The sequence below is a fragment of the Paroedura picta genome, chromosome 15, assembly GCF_049243985.1.
Source record: "Paroedura picta isolate Pp20150507F chromosome 15, Ppicta_v3.0, whole genome shotgun sequence".
NCBI lineage: Eukaryota > Metazoa > Chordata > Lepidosauria > Squamata > Gekkonidae > Paroedura > Paroedura picta.
In genome coordinates this window covers 1,398,473-1,418,935 of record NC_135383.1, presented here as the reverse complement: position 1 = coordinate 1,418,935, position 20,463 = coordinate 1,398,473, and the positions used below count along the sequence as shown (strand labels likewise).

The 20,463-nt window shown below is 57.7% G+C and overlaps 3 protein-coding genes across 7 annotated transcripts; all 3 read left to right on the top strand.

Annotated features, from left to right (window-relative positions):
• The first annotated feature begins 1,024 nt into the window (after positions 1-1,024).
• MFN2 (mitofusin 2) lies at positions 1,025-12,819 on the top strand. 3 transcript variants are annotated; one of them, XM_077312135.1, is made up of 19 exons: positions 1,025-1,168; positions 1,597-1,689; positions 2,134-2,312; positions 2,681-2,816; positions 3,064-3,226; positions 3,619-3,743; positions 4,248-4,356; positions 4,885-4,992; positions 5,237-5,390; positions 5,703-5,770; positions 6,010-6,131; positions 6,446-6,572; positions 6,675-6,779; positions 7,445-7,547; positions 8,037-8,257; positions 8,823-8,978; positions 9,597-9,793; positions 10,044-10,178; positions 11,056-12,819. In XM_077312135.1, exons 3-19 carry the CDS (start codon positions 2,138-2,140, stop codon positions 11,123-11,125), a joined length of 2,274 nt encoding a protein of 757 aa, XP_077168250.1. In that variant the 5' UTR covers positions 1,025-1,168; positions 1,597-1,689; positions 2,134-2,137; the 3' UTR covers positions 11,126-12,819. The 3 variants fall into 3 exon arrangements, with proteins under 3 accessions (XP_077168250.1, XP_077168252.1, XP_077168251.1); XM_077312137.1 differs by lacking the exon at positions 1,025-1,168 and adding an exon at positions 1,176-1,236; XM_077312136.1 differs by lacking the exon at positions 1,025-1,168 and adding an exon at positions 1,177-1,350.
• A 467-nt stretch (positions 12,820-13,286) lies between these two features.
• On the top strand, positions 13,287-18,744 carry MIIP (migration and invasion inhibitory protein). Of its 3 annotated transcripts, none has more exons than XM_077312141.1 (10): positions 13,287-13,590; positions 14,537-14,720; positions 14,952-15,383; positions 15,775-15,877; positions 16,343-16,454; positions 16,765-16,829; positions 17,095-17,224; positions 17,524-17,620; positions 17,858-17,965; positions 18,325-18,744. In XM_077312141.1, exons 2-10 carry the CDS (start codon positions 14,547-14,549, stop codon positions 18,463-18,465), a joined length of 1,362 nt encoding a protein of 453 aa, XP_077168256.1. In that variant the 5' UTR covers positions 13,287-13,590; positions 14,537-14,546; the 3' UTR covers positions 18,466-18,744. The 3 variants fall into 3 exon arrangements, with proteins under 3 accessions (XP_077168256.1, XP_077168258.1, XP_077168257.1); XM_077312143.1 differs by lacking the exon at positions 13,287-13,590 and adding an exon at positions 13,611-14,033; XM_077312142.1 differs by lacking the exon at positions 13,287-13,590 and adding an exon at positions 14,057-14,311.
• Positions 18,745-18,835: 91 nt separating this feature from the next.
• On the top strand, positions 18,836-19,980 carry THSD8 (thrombospondin type 1 domain containing 8). The gene is made up of 2 exons (XM_077312144.1): positions 18,836-19,186; positions 19,432-19,980. The coding sequence occupies exons 1-2, from the start codon at positions 18,973-18,975 to the stop codon at positions 19,770-19,772; spliced, it is 555 nt and encodes a 184-aa protein (XP_077168259.1). The 5' UTR covers positions 18,836-18,972; the 3' UTR covers positions 19,773-19,980.
• The last annotated feature ends 483 nt before the right edge of the window (positions 19,981-20,463 follow it).

The following is a 20,463-nucleotide window of genomic DNA, read 5'->3' as shown; positions in this document are numbered from 1 at the left end:
TCGCATCCAGAGTGCCTCTGAGCTTCTGAAGAGTGCCCTGCCTTTGAATGGAGCAAAAGAGAAGTGGTTTCCCAAAACATTTAAATGGATTCTAGAGTCAAACATTTCTGATCATGTTTGGTTCCCCCCTTCCCTTTTGACCAGTCTCAGCTTTTTACACTGTTCAGGGTGTGGGCAGAGTGCCAAGGCCCATGCGTCTTTCTTTAAACTCGTGGAACTAATAAGAATATTTGGCCTCAAGGTCTCTTGCTGGCAGCAGCTGGGCAGCCTGGCCGGATCATGCCAATTCTAAGAGGGAGAGGCTGCCTGTGCACACCTGTCTCCCCCCCCCCCCTTTTGGTGCCATGTCCAAAGCTGCCCAGATGCAGCACTTACTTGTGAGTTGCTTTCTAAGAGCTGTACATTATTTATTCAATAGAAAGATTCCACCCTTCTTGTCAATGTTTTAAAAACCACGTGGAGGGTCTAGGTGTACAGATTTTCGACTGGAGATTTTTTACATTAAAACATTTACAAAAGCGACCAGATGTCTGACGCGGCTGGTTTCTTTGTAGGTGTCTAAGTAGAGCGAGAGAAATACGGCTTCTGATTGGCTCTCGGTAAGGAAAGATCTGGAAGGATCCGGGGGAAGGCAAGACGGCGGTGGGGAAAAGGCGAGGGGGGACACGACTGAGCGGGTCACATCGTCATAGAGGGTCAAGGTGGACAGATTTTTGACTGGAGATTTTCCCCATTAAGACGGTTTCCAAAAGCGACCCGATATCAGACGCTGTGGGTTTCTTGGTAGTTGTGCAGACTGTTTAATCAGGATGCTCCCTTGCAGGATCCCTCGGCCACTGCGAGGGTCCCAGTCAGGGTTCCTGGCTCTCTCTTGGGAAGCTCTGGGCATGGAGGGGAAAGGCGGCCGGCAGGCATGCAACGGCGCACAGACCTCCTTCCCTCCCTCCCTCTCTCCGAAGCTGCCATGTCTGTAGCGATCAGCCGTCCCCGCCGGGAGCTTGGCAACCGAGCGCTTGGCCCGCCTCCTTTCCCGGGACGCCGGAAGAGAACTGCAACTCCCGTCAGGCAGCGGGGCCCAGGCGTCGCCTTCGGAGTGACGTCACGCCCGGCGCTCGCTGCTGACGATGCCCGGGCTGGGTTCTGCGGCGCCGCGAGAGAGGACGTGAAGGTGAGCGGCGGCGGCGGAGTTCCCTCGGGGCGGCGACGCGTGTCCCCGCGTTCAGACAATACGGCCGGGTTTGTCTCCCCCCCCCCTGCCTTGGCACGGTCGTTTGAATGCGGGCGCCAGACGCGGGATGGTGGCCTGCCCCGCCCACCCCCCTGCGCACCTGGCCGGGGCTTGCGCTGCAGGTGGGGCGGGGCTGGGGGGGAAGGACCGAGTAGCCCTGGACCCCCCCCCCGGGATTTCGTGGTGGGGGAGCACGTTTGCACCCAGGACCCTTCTGTGTGTGGGGGAGGGAGGGAGAGTATGATGCTCCTGACACTCCCCCTCCCTCCCTCCCTGCAGAGCAGGCCACATCGCTCGGCCTCGGGGGTGGGGGGTGGGGGTCTTCCGACAGGCAGTCGCCTTATCTGTTTCGCCCTCGGCGGTTGCAGGGAGACCACTGGAGCCCGGCCTGGGGCTGCTCCGCTGCGGAAGGGGGACGACAACCATGCCTGGCTGGTGAAGATTCAGCCCGCACCGTAAAAGTCAGTGGGGGGCTTATTTGGGGGAGGGGGGCGGGGTACCAGTTTGGTCCTGGAGTGGATTCTCCCGGGTGCTTGGCAGAGTCAGGCCAAAGGCCTCCCCCGCTTTCCCCGCAGCCTTGCTGTGCCCCCTGCCTGGTTCCCAGAATCGTCCTGCAGCTATAAATGGCGTTTCCCCTCCGGGATCCCCTCCAGCCCTTGCTTGGACCAGCCTCGGTGGACTTGTCTTAATCCCTTTTCAGAGCCGGCTAAGCTGCTGGCCTCTGGGGGCTGTGAATTCTCTAATGGGCTTAAGGGGGGGGGGCTGCATAAGCTCTGGGCCTCACTTCTCCTGGAGGCCCTGCCTCTAAGCAACGCTGCCTGCTTTCTCCACGGGAACAAACTCTGTCTGTTGATCATACGCTTGTTTCTGTTTCTCAACTTGCCTGTCTGCTTTCTCCCCTCCAGCGCGATGTCCCTCTTGTTCTCCCGCTCCAAGTCCATCGTCGGCAGCAAGAAGGACAAGAGACACATGGCCGATGCAACGGCCTCCCCGCTCAAGCACTTTGTCACCGCCAAGAAGAAGATCAATGGCATCTTTGAGCAGCTGGGGGCCTACGTGCAGGAGAGCGCCACGTTTCTGGAGGGTATGCCGCGGCCGCTCTCTCGCCCTCCTGGGCCTGCCCACCCAGCTTGGTATCTGCTGTTCTGGTCGGCAGTGGCTGCCTCGGGCAGAGGTTGCTCTTGCAGGGCCGGCTGCCTGGGGATGCCTGAGGATCCCCCGGGCCCCTTTGCATGCAAATTGGGCACGGGGCTGCCGTGACGTGGCCCCTCCTCACAGAGCTGCTTCCTTCCTTGGGCTGCTCCCGTGGGCCCCTCTGGTTGGGCAGCGCATCCCCAGGTGCCCGGTCAGAGAAGGGCCATTCCCAGCCCCAGCCGCCCAAGGAGATGCCGGGGATGGTTCCCCCCTCCCCCACCTCGTGGCCTAAGCTGTGGCTCCTTTTTGTGGCTCCAGACACGCACAAGAACGTGGAGCTGGACCCCGTCACCACGGAGGAGCAGGTAGTGGAGGTGAAGGGCTACCTGTCCAAGGTCAGCGGGATCAGCGAAGTGCTGGCCCGACGGCACATGAAAGTGGCCTTTTTTGGCCGGTGAGTCAGGCGGGCAGCTTGCCCACCCCTACCCAATAAGGAGGGTGGTGCAGGGCGGTGTGTTTGTCGTAAGGATGGGGGGAGTGGCAGAGAGCAGCTGCTGGGTCCCGTTGGCCCAGGGAACACTGCTCTCCCTCACTGGCCTGGCGAATTTATTCCGCCCCCTGCTTGGCACAGTTACAGACTGACTGGGTGGGCTTGCTTTCCCCTCCCTCCCTCAGCAGAAACCTCTTGTCCCTGTTCTCAGGACGAGCAATGGGAAAAGTACGGTCATAAACGCCATGCTGTGGGATAAGGTCCTCCCCTCCGGCATCGGGCACACCACCAACTGCTTCCTGCGTGTGGAGGGGACAGACGGCCACGATGCCTTCCTGCTCACCGAGGGCTCCGAGGAGAGGAAGAGCGTCAAGGTGGGGGTCTGGCTGGCCAACCGAGAGCGAGCTCTAGCGCTGGGGGAGAGGTCTGTTTCCGACCTCCCACCGGGTTGAGCCTGCTGTCCCTCAATATCATTTCCTTGCCAGACGCTAGCCCAGGGATCCCCAGCTGGCATCTGCAGGTACTTTTCCCAGGGCCCAAAACATAGAAAGTGGGTGGGGCCAGGTGGGGTTTTGGTCCGGTAAGGTTTCTGTCTGGCCCCTGGAGATCTGATTAGCTGTGCAGATTTTTTTAAATGCTGCTGTGGTAACAGCTCCCACCCCGCCACAATCTGTGACTGAAGGGATGGTGCAGCAGCCATTTTGTGGCCGGCTCCGGCCCCCTGCTCTCACCCGCCTGGCTGCCACTTTAACACCTTCTTCCCTAGACGGTCAACCAGCTGGCCCACGCCCTCCACCAAGACGAGCTGCTCACCGCCGGCAGCCTCGTGAGCGTCGTGTGGCCCAACTCCAAGTGCCCCCTTCTGAAGGATGACCTGGTTTTGATGGACAGGTGAGAGGCCACCCCCATCTCCCCCCACCCTTGGGCTGGAGAGCGTCCAGAGACAGTAAGGGCCGGCTGCCTCACAAGCAGCAGCGTCCAAGCATTGCCACCCTTCGCCGACTTTTCTGTTGTGTCTGGCTGTACAGTGTAGCAAGAGCTAAATTTCTGAACTGGCGCTGGATTCTCCAGTCTGCTCGTTGCAGCTAGTTGAGCCAGCTCTGTGGGAGTTTCCGGGAGTTGCTTGAACGGCCAGATGCTTTGCAAAACTGCCTCCTCTCCCTCCCACCCTCCAAGTCGCCGAGTGTCTCTTTCCGAAACAGATCAGAGTGATTGACGATGCAAAACTGTTAATCTCATAAGGGGAGTTTTGTTACTGCTTTTCCCGGCCTTGGCAGTTTCTGTGGCACGTGGGGCGAGGGCAGCTACGAATTCATCACAGAAATAATCTCTGGAGAGAGAACTGCTGGTTGCTAGAATAACCCTGGATTTTGCCGTCCCTTGGTTCGTGCGCAGCCCGGGGATCGACGTCACGACCGAACTGGACAGCTGGATTGATAAGTTTTGCTTAGACGCCGACGTTTTCGTCCTGGTGGCCAACTCAGAGTCCACACTGATGCAAACGGTAAAGCCCGCCCTACCGTCTGCCCTCGCGTTAATCTTGTAGAGCAGTAATTGAATAAGTCGGCCGAGAGAGAGGGCAGTGGGGGTGGCGTCTTGGCAGTGAGCTAATTATTAGCTGTAATAATGCGCTTCTTGGTGCCTGGAACCCTGGGCCGCTTGCCCCACCCGTCTGCGATTTGGCACAGAGGAGTCACCGAGCGACAAGGGTAGGCCGGCAGTATTTTGAAAAGCCCCATTGGATGCCGGACTGCTGAGTGGTGCCAACTTTCACCCCCATCCATAGTTTGGGGGGAGGGGGGGTTTCCCGGGGTACGAATGAGCCCCCTCTTGGTCGCCAGCAACACATCCTTGTGCTTAAAGGTCTTTCCAGCGTCGTTTGCAGCATAGTTCTTTGCCTGCACAGCGCGAGGTGTGGATGGGGCTGGAGCACTAGTGGGAAGAGCAAATGGAGTGGGGCGATAATATAATATGAGCCACGTGTGGCACCTTTTGCGAGCCCTGATTGGCTGGTTCCTCTCCCTGCGTGCAGGAGAAGCAGTTCTTCCACAAGGTGAACGCTCGCCTGTCTCGGCCAAACATCTTCATCTTGAACAACCGATGGGACGCCTCTGCCTCCGAGCCGGAATACCTGGAAGAGGTGTGTGCTGCTGCAACACCTAGTCCAGCCGCTCCCTGTCCCAGGAAGGAGGGAGGGAGGAGGGAGGGAGGGAGGAAGGAAGGAAGGAAGGAAGGAAGGAAGGAAGGAAGGAAGGAAGGAAGGAAGGAAGCCAGCCTGTTGTCTGGCGAGTTGCCCCATGGGGGGCCGGTGGGGGGGCAGGGGGGGTCTCTCACCCCAGAGCTACAACTCCGCTCATCTGCAAGAGGCGCTTTTCCTCTGCTAGGTCCGTCGGCAGCACATGGAGCGCTGCACCAGCTTCCTGGTGGACGAGCTTGGAGTGGTGGACCGTGCGCAGGCCGGCGACCGCATCTTCTTCGTGTCGGCCAAGGAAGTGTTGAGCGCCCGGATCCAGAAAGCGCAGGGGATGCCTGAGGGGGGTGAGAAAGCCCCCCCCCTTTGGGCAGAGAGAAGAACGGCGGCTGCTCCTCCCCGGCTGGACCCTCGGGGGCTGTCTTCAGCCACGCCCCCAGGCCCCTAGCTTTCTCCCACGCCCTCAGCCAGATCTGGGTGCCGGGAATGAAGGTCCACTTTTCCTTTTCTCCAGAGAAATAATCCCTCTGGGATCAGCCCTGCTCCAACCTGCAGAGCCCTTTCCTGGGTGGCAGAATTTGGGGGGGGGGGTGGCCTTGGGGCAGGGGGAGGACCTGGAGCCTGGGCGGGAGTGAGGTTTCTGATGCGGTTCCTTCTAGGGGGTGCCCTGGCAGAAGGCTTCCAGGTGCGGATGTTTGAGTTCCAGAACTTCGAGAGGAGATTTGAGGTGAGCTCCATCGGCTTGGTCAGCTGCGCCTAAAGCATCCCTGCTCGGTTCCCTTGTTGGGAGAATGTGCTTTGGAATATTTTTTCCTCTGCCTGGTTAAAGGGTGGGGGGGGGGGAACAGGCCTTGCAGTAAAAGGAATTCAAACCAGCACTGAGAACATTGAAGAAGTAGGGGGGGGGGCTTGCCTCCTTCCAGCCCCTGCCGAGCCCTTTCCCTTCTCTTTGCCCCCCCCCCCCAGGAGTGCATCTCTCAGTCTGCCGTGAAGACAAAGTTTGAGCAGCACACAGTCCGCGCAAAGCAGATTGCCGAGGAGGTCCGCCGCATCATGGACAGCGTGCACGTGGCCGCCCAGGAGCAGAGGTGAGCGGCCCGGGGTGGGCTTCTGCCCGCAGGGGGGCAAGCTGGAGGCACGCTTAGGATTGAGGAGCAAAAAGCAGAGCAGGCCCCAGGAGTTTTGATTTTCCTTACTTCCTGTTTATACACTGCTTTTCTCCTGCCAAAAAGACAAAGTGTCCCGTATCATTTCTCTCTTCCTCCATTTTGTCTTCACCACAACAGCCCTGTGAGGTAGGCCAGGCTGACAGTGTGTGACTGGCCCAGAGTCTTTGCCCTCTCTTCTCAGCTGAAGAGTCCCAGGCACTTTCTCTTCTTCTTCTTCTTCTCCTCCCCTTCAGGATCTACTGCCTGGAGATGCGGGAGGATCGGCAGGACCGCTTGGGCTTCATCGACAAGCAGCTGGAGCTGCTCACACAGGATTACAAGATGAAGATCAAGCAGATCACGGAAGAAGTCGAAAGGCAGGTGAGGGCGGCCGTCCGGCAGTTCTGCTTCTCCTTTGCCGGGCTTTCCCACACGATCTGCAGCCTTGGCCCCGATCCACCCGACACTTGATTGCCCTTGCAGGTGTCCAACGCGATGGCCGAGGAGATCCGCCGGCTCTACGTCTTGGTGGACGATTTCCAGCTGGACTTCCACCCCTCGCCGGTTGTCATAAAAGTTTACAAGAACGTGAGTAAGAGGGATCCCTCCACCAGGCCTCAGGGGCAACAGCCTCCAGGGGCTCCTGGGTTTCGGGGCAGGCGAGCTGTCTGTTTTCACGGGCACATTTGGTGTTTAGTGTGCTGCCAGTCAGGATACGGATCCTCCGGAGAGCAAGAAGTTTACAAATACTGCAGACAGTCAGTAACCTGGCACAGCAAAGTCCTAACACTTCCGTAGTGCAGTCTTTGATAAAGAAAGTTCAGTTGACCTTTTGGTGACCAAAATCTCGGCCTGAGGGCTTCTGGCACTTCCGCAGGACTCCTCACTCTAAACGGGACTGGAAACTGCAGCAGGGGTACTTGTAGGACGACGTGGCTTAGCCTGGGGTGTCCAGTTTCTTTGAGCCCACAGGCACCTTCGGAATTCTGGAGTTCAGGGTGGGCCCGGCATCCACCAAGTGGCTGCTGCAGGAAGCCAAGCCAGACCCTGGCCGGGCGCCACTGTTTTCCTGCAGGGGCACAGTGCGGTGGTGGCACCTGCCCTCATAGCTACCTTTTGAAAAACCTGCACTGCCAGTCAAACCTCCAGCGGCCGTTGCTGGGCCAAAGCCCTACCTGGCCCCGCCCTCGTCCAAAAGCCGCTTGTCGGGTGCCAAAAGGGTGTCTGGTTTGGTGTTTCTCCTTCCTCCCTAGGAAATCCACCGGCACATCGAGGAGGGTCTGGGCCGGAAGATGTCGGAACGCTGCTCCGCCTCCATCACGACGTCCTTGCACACCATGCAGCAAGAAATGATAGGTGAGCGCTCGCCAGCCGAAGTGGTGCGCACACGGGGGGGGGGGGGAGCTGCCTTGCTCTGAGTCTCGGACCACTGGGCGGGCCAGGGAGGGCCAGAGCTGACCTTCTGCTGCCGGCCGGTCCAAGCTCGCTCTGTCAACCGCCCCTCCTCTTGCTTTTGAGCAGAAGCAAAGCCTCACAAGGGCCAGACTTGGGGTGCCTCTGGCCAGGACCCTGAGCTGGGCTTCCGGAGGACGACTTTGAGATTAGCCCCTGTCTTTGAGCTGCAGCTGGGGGAGAACAGCACAGGCCTACCTTTCCGAGCTGTCGTAGGAAGGACAGCTCTATTGGAGACGAGGAGCGCCTTGAGCAGTGGAAGCTCCTTGGGGCAGAGATCTCTCCCTTCCGCTGGGGTTCCTCTGCCTGCAGCCACGTCCGCATCAGCACTGCCCGAGAGGCCAGGCAGGCGTGTCCTGACCTCTTTCCGTGGCCCGTCTTTCCTCCGCCCAGATGGCCTTAAGCCCCTCCTGCCCTCCTCCCTGCGGGGCCAGATCGACCTGCTGATCCCCCGGCAGCGCTTTGCCCTCTGCTACGACCTCAACTGCGACAAGCTCTGCGCCGACTTCCAGGAGGACATCGAGTTCCACTTCTCCCTCGGGTGGACGATGCTCGTGAACCGGTTCTTGGGGCCCAAGAGCAGCCGCCGGGCCTTGATGGGATACAGCGAGCAGGTGGGCCCCCCTCCCTCCGCCCCATTCGGTTTCCCACAAGGTGCGGGCGAGGTCTTTGGGGAGGGCGTTCGGTCCGGAGGGTTGTGGGGCATCCCGGCAGGGTGGGAGGTTTTGCAGCCCGAAGTCAGAGGGTGACGCAGCCTGGAGCCCCCGTGGGCCAGGCAGGAAGGATGCCCGTCCGTCGTCCGTGGGCCTTTGCTGGACGCCTTTCTGCTGGGAATTGTAGTCCATGGACATCTGGAGGGCCGGAGTCTGACTACCCCTGATTTAGGGTGTCTAAATTCGTCTGTTTGCTAGGTCACCAGATCACAGCTGACCTTGGGCGACCCCATAGGGTTAGGGTCAGGCAAGAGATGTGCAGAGATGTGTCTGCCTCTCTTTGCAGCAGCCCTGGACGTCCTTGGTGCCCCCCCCCCAAGTAATAACCAGGGCCCAGCCCTGTTTCAGCTTTTGAACTCTGTCCAGCTTGGGATAGGCCAGGCATACAAACAACCAGTCAATAGTGAACCAGATGGGGAACTTCCTCCCTCTTTTAATTGCCCTTTTCTCCCCGCCTTCTGCTCAGGTGCCGCGGCCTTTGCCTCTGACCCCCGCGAACCCCAGCCTGCCCCCCCTGCCTCAGGGCTCCTTGACCCAGGAAGAACTGATGGTCTCCATGGTGACAGGGCTGGCCTCGCTGACCTCGAGAACTTCCATGGGCATCCTCGTCGTCGGGGGAGTGGTAGGTCGAAGGTCGGGAGTGGGGGGCTCACCTCAAGGCTGCAGGGCAGGTTTCTGGAAAGCCCTTTACCCTGGGAGCCTGAACGTGGATTCGTGCATATTCATTTACTTACAAAAGTTTTATCTCTGTCCTTACAAAGGCCACCAAGGAAGGTGGGCTCCATATTTTAAACACACGTGATTTTAAATCACATTTTAAAACACGAAAGGCGACCCCTGCCTCCAAGCAGACATCACGGAAACAAATGAAAAGCAGAGTTAAGATATGCACAAAGATCATCCAGGCAGCAATTAGAACATTGGTCAGGCTGGGAGGATCTCGGAGGGAGGGCCAAACGAAACTGAAAAGTCTTCGCTTGCTGGTGGAACAGGGAACAGAAGCGGACAGGTGACTCTCCCCAGGGAGAGAGTCCTGGAACACCAAACAGCTGCCAAGGAGGAGGGCTTTGTAGGCCCCCAGCATCTGAACGTTAAGAGTGTTTGTGAACATTCCGTGACATCGCACCAGCTCATCTCTGCGTGTTCTTAGTTGACTTCCAGGGTCGGCCATTTTTGTTTCTCATGCTCAGGCAGCAGGTCCCCTCCAGTCTTCTTCTCTCTTGCGTTCCCCGCCTTGCAGGTCTGGAAGGCGGTGGGCTGGAGGCTGATCGCGCTCTCCCTGGGCCTCTACGGCCTCCTCTACGTTTACGAGCGGCTCACGTGGACCACCAAGGCCAAGGAGCGGGCCTTCAAGCGCCAGTTCGTGGAGTACGCTGGCGAGAAGCTGCAGCTCATTGTCAGCTACACGGGCTCCAATTGCAGCCACCAAGTCCAGCAGTGAGTCTGCAGAGCTGGCCGGAGACAAGAAGGGGGGGGGGGTGTTTCCAACCGCTCGGCAGCCCTGGCTGCTCCCTGGCAGCTCTTCTCTGTATGGAAGCAGAGCTGGTGTCCAGGGTGGAGTTTCGTTATTATTTGAATTATTATTAGCGTCTTTTTGCTGTTTATGAATTCTGCCCTGAGCACAGTAACTAAGAAGGTGAGTTCCCATCCTCTGTTTAACTTTGTTTCTCCCCTTGAAAATCCCCAGGGAGCTCGCGGGAACTTTTGTTCAGCTCTGCCAGCAGGTTGATGTCACAAGGGAAGACCTGGAGAAGGAAATCGCGGCCCTGAACCTAAAAATCGAGATCTTGGATTCTCTGCAGGGCAAGGCCAAGCTGCTCAGGTATCGCATTTCCCGCCTCGGCTGCTTCTGTGGGGTGCATTTCTCTTCTTGGCATGGGAGAGGCAGGCAGGGCCCTTTAAGTCTCTTCCTCTCCCCCCCCTCCAGCTTTTTCCTTTTAAAACCTGAAGGGCTGCACTGCAAGGTTGTGTGCCCTCTGCTGTGGGGCTTTTTCAGTGGCAGCCTCTTGTCTTTGAAACAATAACCCCCCCCCCCCAGCACCTCTGGTTGTTGTTATGTGCGAAGTCGTGTCCGACCCATCGCGACCCCATGGACAATTATCCTCCAGGCCTTCCTGTCCTCTACCATTCCCCGGAGTCCATTTAAGTTTGCACCTACTGCTTCAGTGACTCCATCCAGCCACCTCATTCTCTGTTGTCCCCTTCTTCTTTTGCCCTCGATCGCTCCCAGCATTAGGCTCTTCTCCAGGGAGTCCTTCCTTCTCATGAGGTGGCCAAAGTATTTGAGTTTCATCTTCAGGATCTGGCCTTCTAAGGAGCAGTCAAGGCTGATCTCCTCTAGGACTGACCGGTTTGTTCGCCTTGCAGTCCAAGGGACTCGCAAGAGTCTTCTCCAGCACCAGAGTTCAAAAGCCTCAATTCTTTGACGCTCGGCCTTCCTTATGGTCCAACTTTCGCAGCCATACATTGCAACTGGGAATACCATAGCCTTGACTAAACGCACTTTTGTTGGCAGGGTGATGTCTGGTAGTTTGTGAATAATGTCAGTGCTTTGCTGCAGTGATTCCTGATGCTGCTTGCTTCTCGTTCCCCTTCTGCTGCGGGCTGATGCCTGGGAGGGTTGTGGTGCTGCCAAACGTTGCTGCGTGGCGGGGAGCAAAAAGCAGGCCTTCCTCTTCCCTTTTCTTCCCTCTTTGCAGGAATAAAGCCGGGTGGCTGGACAGTGAGCTGAACATGTTCATCCACCAGTATTTGCAGCAGAGCAGATAAGCGGAGAAGAGGGGGGCGGCCGTCCCTCACCCCGTGTTCCACTCGCTGGTGACCAACCGTTCTGGGCACTGAGAAGTCCCCCGGGCCCACGCCGAAGCTAGTCGCTGCCCGGTCCCCATTTCTGTCCCGGGACCAGGAGAATCCAGCTTCCCCTCCACGTGATGACCCTTCCCCCTCTCCCTCTTAGCATCTGGTCTCTTCCCAGTATGCCTACGTAAGCTCAGAATTTAGCAGCGGGTATGTCGGTTTGGATGCTTTTCCTCGGGAGATCCAGGCTCTAGTTTTTTTGCTTAAGTCGCCAGTGAAATGTCGAGGGAACCAAATCCTACCCTATTCCTGGCTAATGTGTTTGGGTTGAAATTTATTCCGGACTTCCCCCTCTTTCCCCCCACGTCAAAAGATGAATTTCTTTCTGTCTGTGAACCAGATGGGCCGTTGGTTCTGCAAGGTAAGGGCATGGTCCAGCCGGAGCGAAGCACATTGAGGTCACCTTGGTCTCATTGCAATGGATTTCAGCCCAGATTTATGTCTGTCATGTTATGTCAAAGATGATTTCATGTTGGCTGGATAGTGCCCGCTTCATGCAGGAGGCAAATGAATTTTCAATGGGCCCAGGCAGTGCCACAAACACATCCAGACAAAGAGGTTTGCATCAACGAATGTATTGAACATGAGAGGTGAAATATCTCCCTCCTTTTCTTCTGCTCTTATGTGAATTCTCTTTTCCTAGTGCAAAGTTTCTCAATTTTGAATTAGTTTTTGAATGAACCTCCTCTTTGTAGCCAACACACCCTTGCTGTAGTGTGCAAAGCTGTAGTAAATACTACTGAATTAGGTTTTGAGTACTTGCTGGGCCTAAAAGCCACAGGGGTGTTTACAGATGTAGGCGATGGGAAATGCCCAGAGAGACGGTTCTGGAATGTAGCCCTATGACAAAAAAGCTGCTGGGGCCACATTGGGCACCTTCTGGAAGGGACAAGGCCGGGTTACTTGTTCCCGCTCCTCCTCTTGTATCTTGGCTTGGCCCTACATGTATTATGTGCATAAGGTTTATGTAATCCTTCATATGGCCCTTTCACGTGTTTCAAAAATCCCAGTGTAGAAAGAAGCCCTTTTGGTCCATACAGATGCTTGCCACAATTGTGGGTTCGTACGGTGGGTTTGCGGTAACAAATCCCCCTTTTCTGGGATTGCTGGAGGGGAGAATTCGGAAGTCGATGGTGCATGATTCCTTTGTAGAACTTTTGAAATGGAGCAGAGGCTACTAGAGCTGAGAGAATCCCCGGCGTAAGCAATTCTGGACTTGCTGTTCTCTTCTGAAGCCCCCAGTGGGATACCTAAGCTGTTGGGTTCCCCATCAAACCAACTTGGCTGGATTCTTTTGCCCGGTCGATGCATTCCAATAGCGAATTTGCTCCCAGCTGAAGAACAGCCCCTGGTTTCTTGAGAACAACCCTTATAGCCAAATGCACTTTATTTTTTACAGCTGCTAACTTGATTGCTAGACAATATTTGTTCTCCCTCTTTGGCCGAGCACAAAGCTTCTCCGAATCTTCTCATCAGGGTGTTTCCTCTCTGCTGTATGTCAAAGCGGCCAGGTTGTGGGGTTTGGCGTTTTATTGCATGAATTAATTTTATTGCCATGGCCCTTCAGTTAATATCAGACATCAAAAATAAACAATGAAATGGTTGAATTTCCCACGCTTTTCTTTCTTGGTTGGAAATCCTTTGCCTGGTTGGGGGTCTCAAAGCGCCCCGCTGAATTCTGTGACTTAAGAGCAGTTTAACCCATAAAAGCTGCCTGGAGCCTGCAGGGGTCCGGCACCTTTTGAGGCTCAGATGTAGGAGAGAAATCACAGAGAAAGAATCACTTTTACGGCAGGATACGGAGCAGTGGGCCTTGCCCCGGTTCTTCTAGCAGCTTTTCTTTAATTAAGCTCCTTATGGGAGGGCCTTCTCATTCCCATTTGTGGGGCTGTGCACATGGGGGAGCGGGAGGTTGTCGCTCAGGCCAAAGCTCACATTTGGGGGCCAAAATAGCAACAATCTCAGGTTTGCTGTTGCAGAGGGAGCTTCCTCCGAAAATCCTACACCCAAACCAGATGCCCGGTTTGCGGTCCTGGCCAGCCCCTCCCCTCTAGCCCGGTCCCTGCCTCCCTCCTCCTTGCCGTCAGGATCCCTCGGCGGCTGCGGGCCTGCCAGCTCCAGCCCTAGCTGAAGGCCTCCCAGTCGCAGGGCTTTTGGCGAGCAGACGGTGCCAGCCGTGCCCCTTGCCAGCAGCTGCAGGCGGGCACTGAGACGCCAGGGGGCGCCGCCGACGGGCGAAACGACGGCGATGCCTTTTTAAACAGTTCGGCCCCTGCAAAACCTCCGGGAAGGCCGGCCTCGCGTGCGAAAGGGCGGAAGACGGGCTTGCCAACGCCTGCGGGTTGATGGGGCCCGACGGGGGTCGCTGCCTCTTGGAGGTTTGGGGGCGGGGGGGGGGGGGTCGGCCGGGCCGCTGTCTGGGAAGGCCTGGCCTTGGGCTGGAAGGAGTGGGCGCGCACAGCCAGGCTTCTTCCACGCATGAAGCATCGTCCGTCCCAAAGGGGCGGCTGGAGTCTGCCGCGCTTAAGAGAAGGAAGAGGCAGGCCTGGCTCGGAGAAAAGGGCAGCTGGGCTGCGTGGCCGGCCCCCCTCCCGGGCATCCCCCGGCCCCCCCTGGAGGCTGGCACCGGGCGCGGGCGGAGCGGCCGGCGGGCACGTGTCCCGGAGGGGGCGCGGCCCCTGAAAGGCGAGGGCGGGCGGCGGTTGGTGCGCGGCACGCCGGGAAGGGCGGCGGGCGGCCAATCAGCGCGCGTTCGGAAGCCCCGCTTTGGCTACATAGTTGAAAGGCGCCGGCCCGGCGGGGAGAGAGAGAGAGAGAGAGAGTGAGTGAGGGGGAGAGAGGGGGAGGGTCTCCTGCGCCCAGGGAAGCCTCGGCCGGCGGGCGGGGATCGCAGCGGTTGTTCAGGCCGTCCAGAGGTTCCTTGGCCAACTTGGCTCCCTCCGGGCGCCACGGCAACCAGCACAACACATCACAACACACCCGCTGGAGTCCGCCTTAATGCCCTGTCCATCTGAGCCAGCGAAGCAGCGCCCAAGAGGTTCACTCAGCCCTTAATGGGCGGCCCTGGCTAGCCGGATCTGGGCCCTAGTTAGCGCTTAGGTGGGAGAGCGACAAGTCCCGGCTCCCTGGGCAGAGGCAGGCCATGGCAAACCACCCCTGAGCATGTGCAGAGTGTATTTTCCTGCCCAGAATGCATGCATGCACGCACACCAGGTCCATGCCCAAAGATGTGTCCTCTGGACAGGCCTGGTTCAGAAATTAAGAAGAGGTTTTGGTCTCTGCTTTTTGGCCTGCAATCTCCCGTTTTGTTCTCTCTCCAAGCAGGAGGCGGAAGATGGACCTGCAGCAGCTGGAGAAACTGCGCCTCATGAACCAAGATCTCCTGCAGAGGCTAAAGGCAAACCAAGAGGAATTCAGGAGACGACTGCCTGGCACATCTCCCTCCCGGACCCTGCGATCAAAAGGAGACCCTCCTGAAAATGGCCGGGCATCCGGTCCCCAGAGGGGGGTACGTAGAAGGGGTAGCCTGTCTGTTCCTGTCTGCTTCAGAGCAGAACTGAGATTTGAACCCAGATCTCTGCCCACTTTCTAAAGACTTGGCAGGCATCAGCAGGTGGCGTGGCGCCCCTATTGGGGAGTCATGCTGCAGCCGTTGTCCCATCTTGGGGTTTCTTTTGGGGGGGGTATAGGAGGGCCATTAGGTGTTGGGGAGACACTCTGCCTTCTGTTCCCGTTCCAGAAAGAGAGCCGAGAGTGGGCTGCGGAAGAGTTCACCAGGAGCGTTGTGAGGAGGGTGTCCAGGGAGGCAGGGCCTGAGTTGGCCCCATCCCACAAGGAGGAAACACCACACGGAGGGGGGCGGCATCCAGGCTCCGAGAGGGCTGAGAAGACTTCTGAGCAGTCAGCCACAGAGGGAGAACCTGCCCAAGCGGGGAGCAAGAGGGCGAAAAACGGCCACTCTCTGGGAAGCCCAGAGCGGAAATCCATCCCTGCAAGCCAAGCAGACCCGGACTTGCACCCAGCTCCCTCGCAGAGCCCGAGGGCCGGAGCAGAGCCAGGCCAGGCACGAGCCAAAGGGAGCCACACGTCCAGAGCATCGGCTCGTATGCCGCAGGCCCCCAAATCGATCCTGCTCACCCCTCAGTGCAAGGAAGCCAAGGAGAAAACAAAGGTGGGCGCTGCAGTTCTCTCCTTTTCTGGCCTTATCGGGGGAGTGGAGAAAAGCCCTCTGGAGTCAGAGTCAACCTCTAGCACCCCTGGGGGCCGGTTTCAAGGCCAGCGATTCTGGACCTTGTTGGTGGTCCCCCATCCACATTCCAGCCAGGGCCAGTCCTGCTTAGCTTCCAAGCTGAGATGGGACCGGAGAGCCTGGCCCAGCCTGCTCAGGGCAGCCTTATTTCAAGGGGGGGGGGGCAATGAAGCTGCCTTAGCTCCCTCCTGCCCCCCACCCCCACAGTGACTGACTTCTGCAGACACCAAGGCCGCCTCAGCACAGAACTTGTAAGCGCTTGTTTGGGAGAGGGACCTGCCCTCTGACCAAGGGGGTGACCTTTCTCTTGCAGAAGGAGGCCGGGCGCGTGACCTTTGTGTCTGACCCTGAAGAATACACTCTCCCTGCGGACGAATGGTCGGTCCGTCCTTTCCTGGGATACGACTGGATAGCAGGTGGGGCCGCGTGATCCCTTTGGGCGGAAGGGGTCCTGGGTGAGGCCTGGAGCCTGGCAGAGTTTGTCCGCTGGACGTGGTTAATGTAAATGCGTTTCTGCCTCCTGCGGTGCTCTCAGGGGAGCATTTGGCTTGCTTGGCTGATCCATGGCCTGCCTTTCTCATTGAGCCTCAAGGCAGATTACAAAATATATTTTTTTAAACATTGCATCAGAGAGCCAATAAAATGCAGGAAGAGCAGGACGAGTGAATTGGAAAGCGCGGCCTCCCCAAAGATGGCTTGAGGCGTGACAGGGAAGAATGCGGACGAAGACTCAGAGTCCAGTAGATGACTCTCGGTAGCCAAGCGGAATCTGTTCTGAGCCAGGGTGGAGGTTGGCTTTTGGGAGAAACATGACCACGTATCGTAGACTTTTGGCCAGGCTCCTTTTTGTGCTCTGACCTGTCTCGGACTCCTCTTCGCAGGGCTGCTAGACATGGACTCTTCGGTGTCAGAGAAGCCAGAGCGGTATTTTTCTGAGCTGCAGGACTTCCGGCGGGTGAACAGGGAGGCCTGCGTCTACGATGGATGCTTGCGGTGAGAGTCCGACGCGAAGGCAGAAGTCCCTGTGGGGAGGGCTTGTGCATCCAGGCCAGGAGGAGGAACTGAGCTCTCGGAAGTTAAGATCTCCAGACGGAGGCCTGGCTCGGCAGGTCCCATCCTGATCCTCAGAAGTAAAGTGGGTTGGCACCAGAAGGAGGGCTTTCTTCAAGTTGGCACCGCAGAAAATCTGGTTTTACCAACATTCTGATTCGTGTGCATCAGTATTTTGTGCGTTTGATATTTTATTAAGAATTAGAAGAAAACTACCCCCCAGAAAACTACTGGCTGTTCATTTCCTCAACAGGTCGGCGATCCTGGGCAGCCCTCTTCTCAATCCAGGATCGGAGACGGAATCGGCTTCCCATCAGTGTACGGTCAGGCCCCCCTCCTCTCGGTGGCTACTAAGAGCTCCTTGCGTTCCGTGATCCTGTGGGCTCTCTGCCCCCCAGGGCCGAAAGGACACTTTGCCTTTCTGCCCTGAGGCGTCGTTTGTCCTGGGGAGGAGGCCCGTGCTGACCTAGGGGACACCCTTCTGGCCCCGGGGTCTGGGACCCGATATCCCACCCCGTGCCCAGGCAGGAGAAGTGCCCCCCCCCCCAGCCCGGCCTGCAGCAGCTCCCGGTGTCCCTTGCAGGCGTCTTCTGCTATCGCTTGAACAAGCGGCTCTTTGCTGTGCCTGCGGGACCCGAGTCAGCCTGTCCCATCTGCAAAACTCTGAGAACTCAGCAGCCTCCAGAAACTCTGGTGGAGCCCACCTTCGTCAGGTGAGGAAAGAACTCGGCGAGCCTGCCAAATGCACCCCGTCTCAGCTCCTCGGGGTGCCCAGGAGGGTAAGGGGGGCAGTGCCGGGTGGTGGTGAGCAACGTCAGTGCTGCCCTGGGCGTTTGGCCTTGTCTCACTCTCCGTGGGAGTGCTTAGTAGAAAATCACGACTGAGAGGATCGCACCGGAAGGAAGAGCTGCACTTGCCTTGCCCTGATCCGGAAAGGACTCCCCACCCCCACCCAGGGAATTCCCCCCTCCGGGTGCCTGCCAGGGCCTCTTGGGTGTGCTGTTTGTTGCAGGGTCAGCATCCCCCGGTCCACCCTCCTCCCGGCGTACAAGCACAAAATCCACCGCAGGAAGAGCTTCGAGCCGGCCGATGACCTGGCCCTGCCCTCGGTGAGTGTTCTGGCTTCTAAGAGCAGAAAGCTCGTCAGGTCAGGCCAGTGGCCCATCCAGGCCAGCCCTCTGTGTCACACGGGGCCACCAGGAGGCTCACCCCCAGGGCCAGAACCCCAGAGGCCCCCCAGTACAGAGCATCGCTGCTCCAGGCATAAGAACATAGGAGAAGCCATGCTGGATCAGGCCGAGGCCCCTCCAGCCCAGCGGGTCAGGGCCTCCCTTCTGTTCCCACAGCACTGCCTGGCTGGCTGGCAGAACCCCCTCCAAGCGTTCAGCTCCACCCTGAGCAGCCTGGACCTCCGAACTACCCTGCCAGCTGAATCTTCCAACCACTCAGACTGGGTAAGAACGCAGAATGTGCAGGGCCGGGGAAGGGAGATTGTGCAGATGGGCCTGATCCTGTGCGGGCTGCAGAATATTCTTGACCCAGTCCTAGGGTTTCTTCAAAGGAGACTTTAAAATGGTTAATGGGAGGGGGAATTGATTGCCGGGCTCCTAAAATGTGTCTGTTCGTCTGTCTGTCGTGTGGCATGTGGCGTGTGTCATGGAGCCAGGAGATTCTAGGACTGGAGGTGGTACGCCATTGCTTTCCTCCCATCATGACCTTCATGTTGCTTGGAGGTCTCCCACCCAAATACTAGCCTGGGTCGACTTCGGTCATCTAGGATCACGGTACCCCTTTTTTTTACCCAATGTTCTAGAATTCTGGGTCTCAAGTATCAGGAACCAGCAGGACGGATGACCTCCTCGACCTTTCCCGTGCGACGGCATTCGAACTCTACAACGTGTCTCGTCTGTGGGGTCAGCGGACGCAGCGTAGCCAGATGGCGCCTCTCAGTTAGAGCGCATCCATCTCTCCCACCCCCGTGGCAGGGGGAGATCAGTACGCCGGGAATGAAGGATTGGGGCGGCTTCTGCACCTGGAACTGAGCAGGCCCCACCCCCAGCTTCCAGCAGAGCTGAGTTCAAGAAAAGCTGGGATCGTCAACAAAAAACTCTGTTTGGTCCTCAAAACCCAGGGAGTTTGCAAACAATTTTAAAAAGGGTTTATTTTTCCCCCAAATCGTACTTGAGCAAGGAGGGTTTTCCAAAATTATTTTGAATAAAAATTCTTAGAATTACTTATGTCTAGAATTACTTAATTCTAGAAGGCTAAAGGAACAAGGAATGCTCGTGGATTTCCACGGGGGGGGGGGGGGAGTCCCACAAGACCGAGGCTGGTGGCTAAGAAAGCTCCTGCAAGAGACCCACGTCTTTCCCCAAGCCCAGAAATCACGGCTCCTGCCACCGAACTGTCCGAGCAGCCGGCCCTGGTGATGCTCCGCAGGATGTTGTGAATATTTCTCGGAATGCTGGCTGCTGATTGGCTCCTTTCTCGTGGGGTTGCCATGGCAACAACCTCCCTTGTGCAGGCCTGTTGTTCCAAGAGGGTTCCGAGTTCCAGATCCGGACCCTTCTCTGTCCCAGAGCTGATGATGGGGCTGCTGGCGACGTGGCTGCTCTCGACCTCTAGCCTTTGGCTACTGAGCAGCCACAGCAGTTCCAGTTTGCAAGTGGACCTCGGTAAAAACTCTTCCCCCCACCCCCCACCCCCAGTCTGCCACTGGAGCCGATTCTGTGTTTCGGATGCTGCAAGAAGTCTGAATCTTTGCAGTGGGGAGGGGCATTGCTTGGGGAGGGGGCCACAAAGCCCCTCTTCTTGTCTGCTGATGAACCCCTGGGGTGCCTCCCCCCCTCCCCCCACATGCCCCTTGAAGGGGGTGCAGGAGCTGAGGCCGAGCCCCCTGCCCCTGTCTTACTCTCCGCAGGCGGGATGCGAGTCCACTGGAGCAGCTGGCAGCCCTGGATCTGCATGTGCAACTTACACAAACAAGCCCGCCTCCGGTATTTGGTGACCTGGGCTGCCAATCTCACCGTCCCCGTGGAGACCCGGGGGTTTTGGGAGGAGAGGCCCTGCTCCCTGCAGGAGTGCCTCACGTGCCGGCCAGAGGAGTGTCAGGGAGGCTCGGAGAGGTCCGGTTGGTTCCCCCCGCCGGAGAGTTTCCCGCTGACTGACGACTCCTACGACTCTGAAATTCCGCTTCCGCCCAGCTTGGACCCGGAGTCGTACGACAGTCTCCCGGTTCTGGACGACATGGGAGAAGAGTAGGGGGGTGACGCTGGGTGCCAGGATCCAGAAACCTCTTGGGTCTGTGTGCATTAATGGGGCCGAGCAGCAGCCAGAGAGACAAAGAAGCCTGTGGCAGCAGAGGGTCCAACCTGGAGACTGGGGCCCTGAGCCCTTTCCTGCTGCACCAGCCCCAAGAGCTGCTCCACAGCCACTTCGGCTGGGTGCCAATAAAGTCCCAGAGGGAGGCAGGGAAGCGGTTTGTGTTTGGCTTGGTTTCTGCCTTGTTTGTAAGCTGCACTGAGACTCCTTGAGTAGTAAAAAGCAGGACACACAAAAACAGCTCTCCTCCTCCTCCTCCATTTCAGCATCCTAACCTCTCTTGTGGCTTTAAAACAGTTAAAAGTTACAGCCTTTTTTGTATCGGAGCATCATCAGGGTGTTGTTGGTGTCCTTAGATAGAGAAGGATGACGACACACAAGAGCACGGTCAAGATAAAATCTAACTTCCTAATCAGAAAGGCGCAGGTTTCTGGAGGTTTCCGAAATCGTTCCTCTGCTCAGAGCCAAACTCCTCATCCCCTGCCCCAATGCCATTTCGTTTGTGACCCAAACCCCGGAGCTTCCCGTAGAGCCATCCGCTCCTCCCTGTTCCGTGTGGGGCAGCTGTGCCAAAGTCAGTCCTTTTCTCGCAAAGGACAAAGCCGTTTGGGTTGGGACCCACTGCTGGTCA

Excerpts from the sequence above, each read along its gene's own strand:
- MFN2 (XM_077312135.1), top strand. The coding sequence starts at position 2,138 with ATGTCCCTCTTGTTCTCCCGCTCCAAGTCCATCGTCGGCAGCAAGAAG. Across the intron at positions 4,993-5,236 it reads AGCCGGAATACCTGGAAGAG|GTCCGTCGGCAGCACATGGA; the intron begins GTGTGTGCTGCT and ends TTCCTCTGCTAG. Across the intron at positions 8,979-9,596 it reads TCCTCGTCGTCGGGGGAGTG|GTCTGGAAGGCGGTGGGCTG; the intron begins GTAGGTCGAAGG and ends CCCGCCTTGCAG.
- MIIP (XM_077312141.1), top strand. The coding sequence starts at position 14,547 with ATGGACCTGCAGCAGCTGGAGAAACTGCGCCTCATGAACCAAGATCTC. Across the intron at positions 15,384-15,774 it reads AAGCCAAGGAGAAAACAAAG|AAGGAGGCCGGGCGCGTGAC; the intron begins GTGGGCGCTGCA and ends TTTCTCTTGCAG. Across the intron at positions 16,830-17,094 it reads GGAATCGGCTTCCCATCAGT|GCGTCTTCTGCTATCGCTTG; the intron begins GTACGGTCAGGC and ends TGTCCCTTGCAG.
- THSD8 (XM_077312144.1), top strand. The coding sequence starts at position 18,973 with ATGCTGGCTGCTGATTGGCTCCTTTCTCGTGGGGTTGCCATGGCAACA. Across the intron at positions 19,187-19,431 it reads CAGTTTGCAAGTGGACCTCG|GCGGGATGCGAGTCCACTGG; the intron begins GTAAAAACTCTT and ends TACTCTCCGCAG.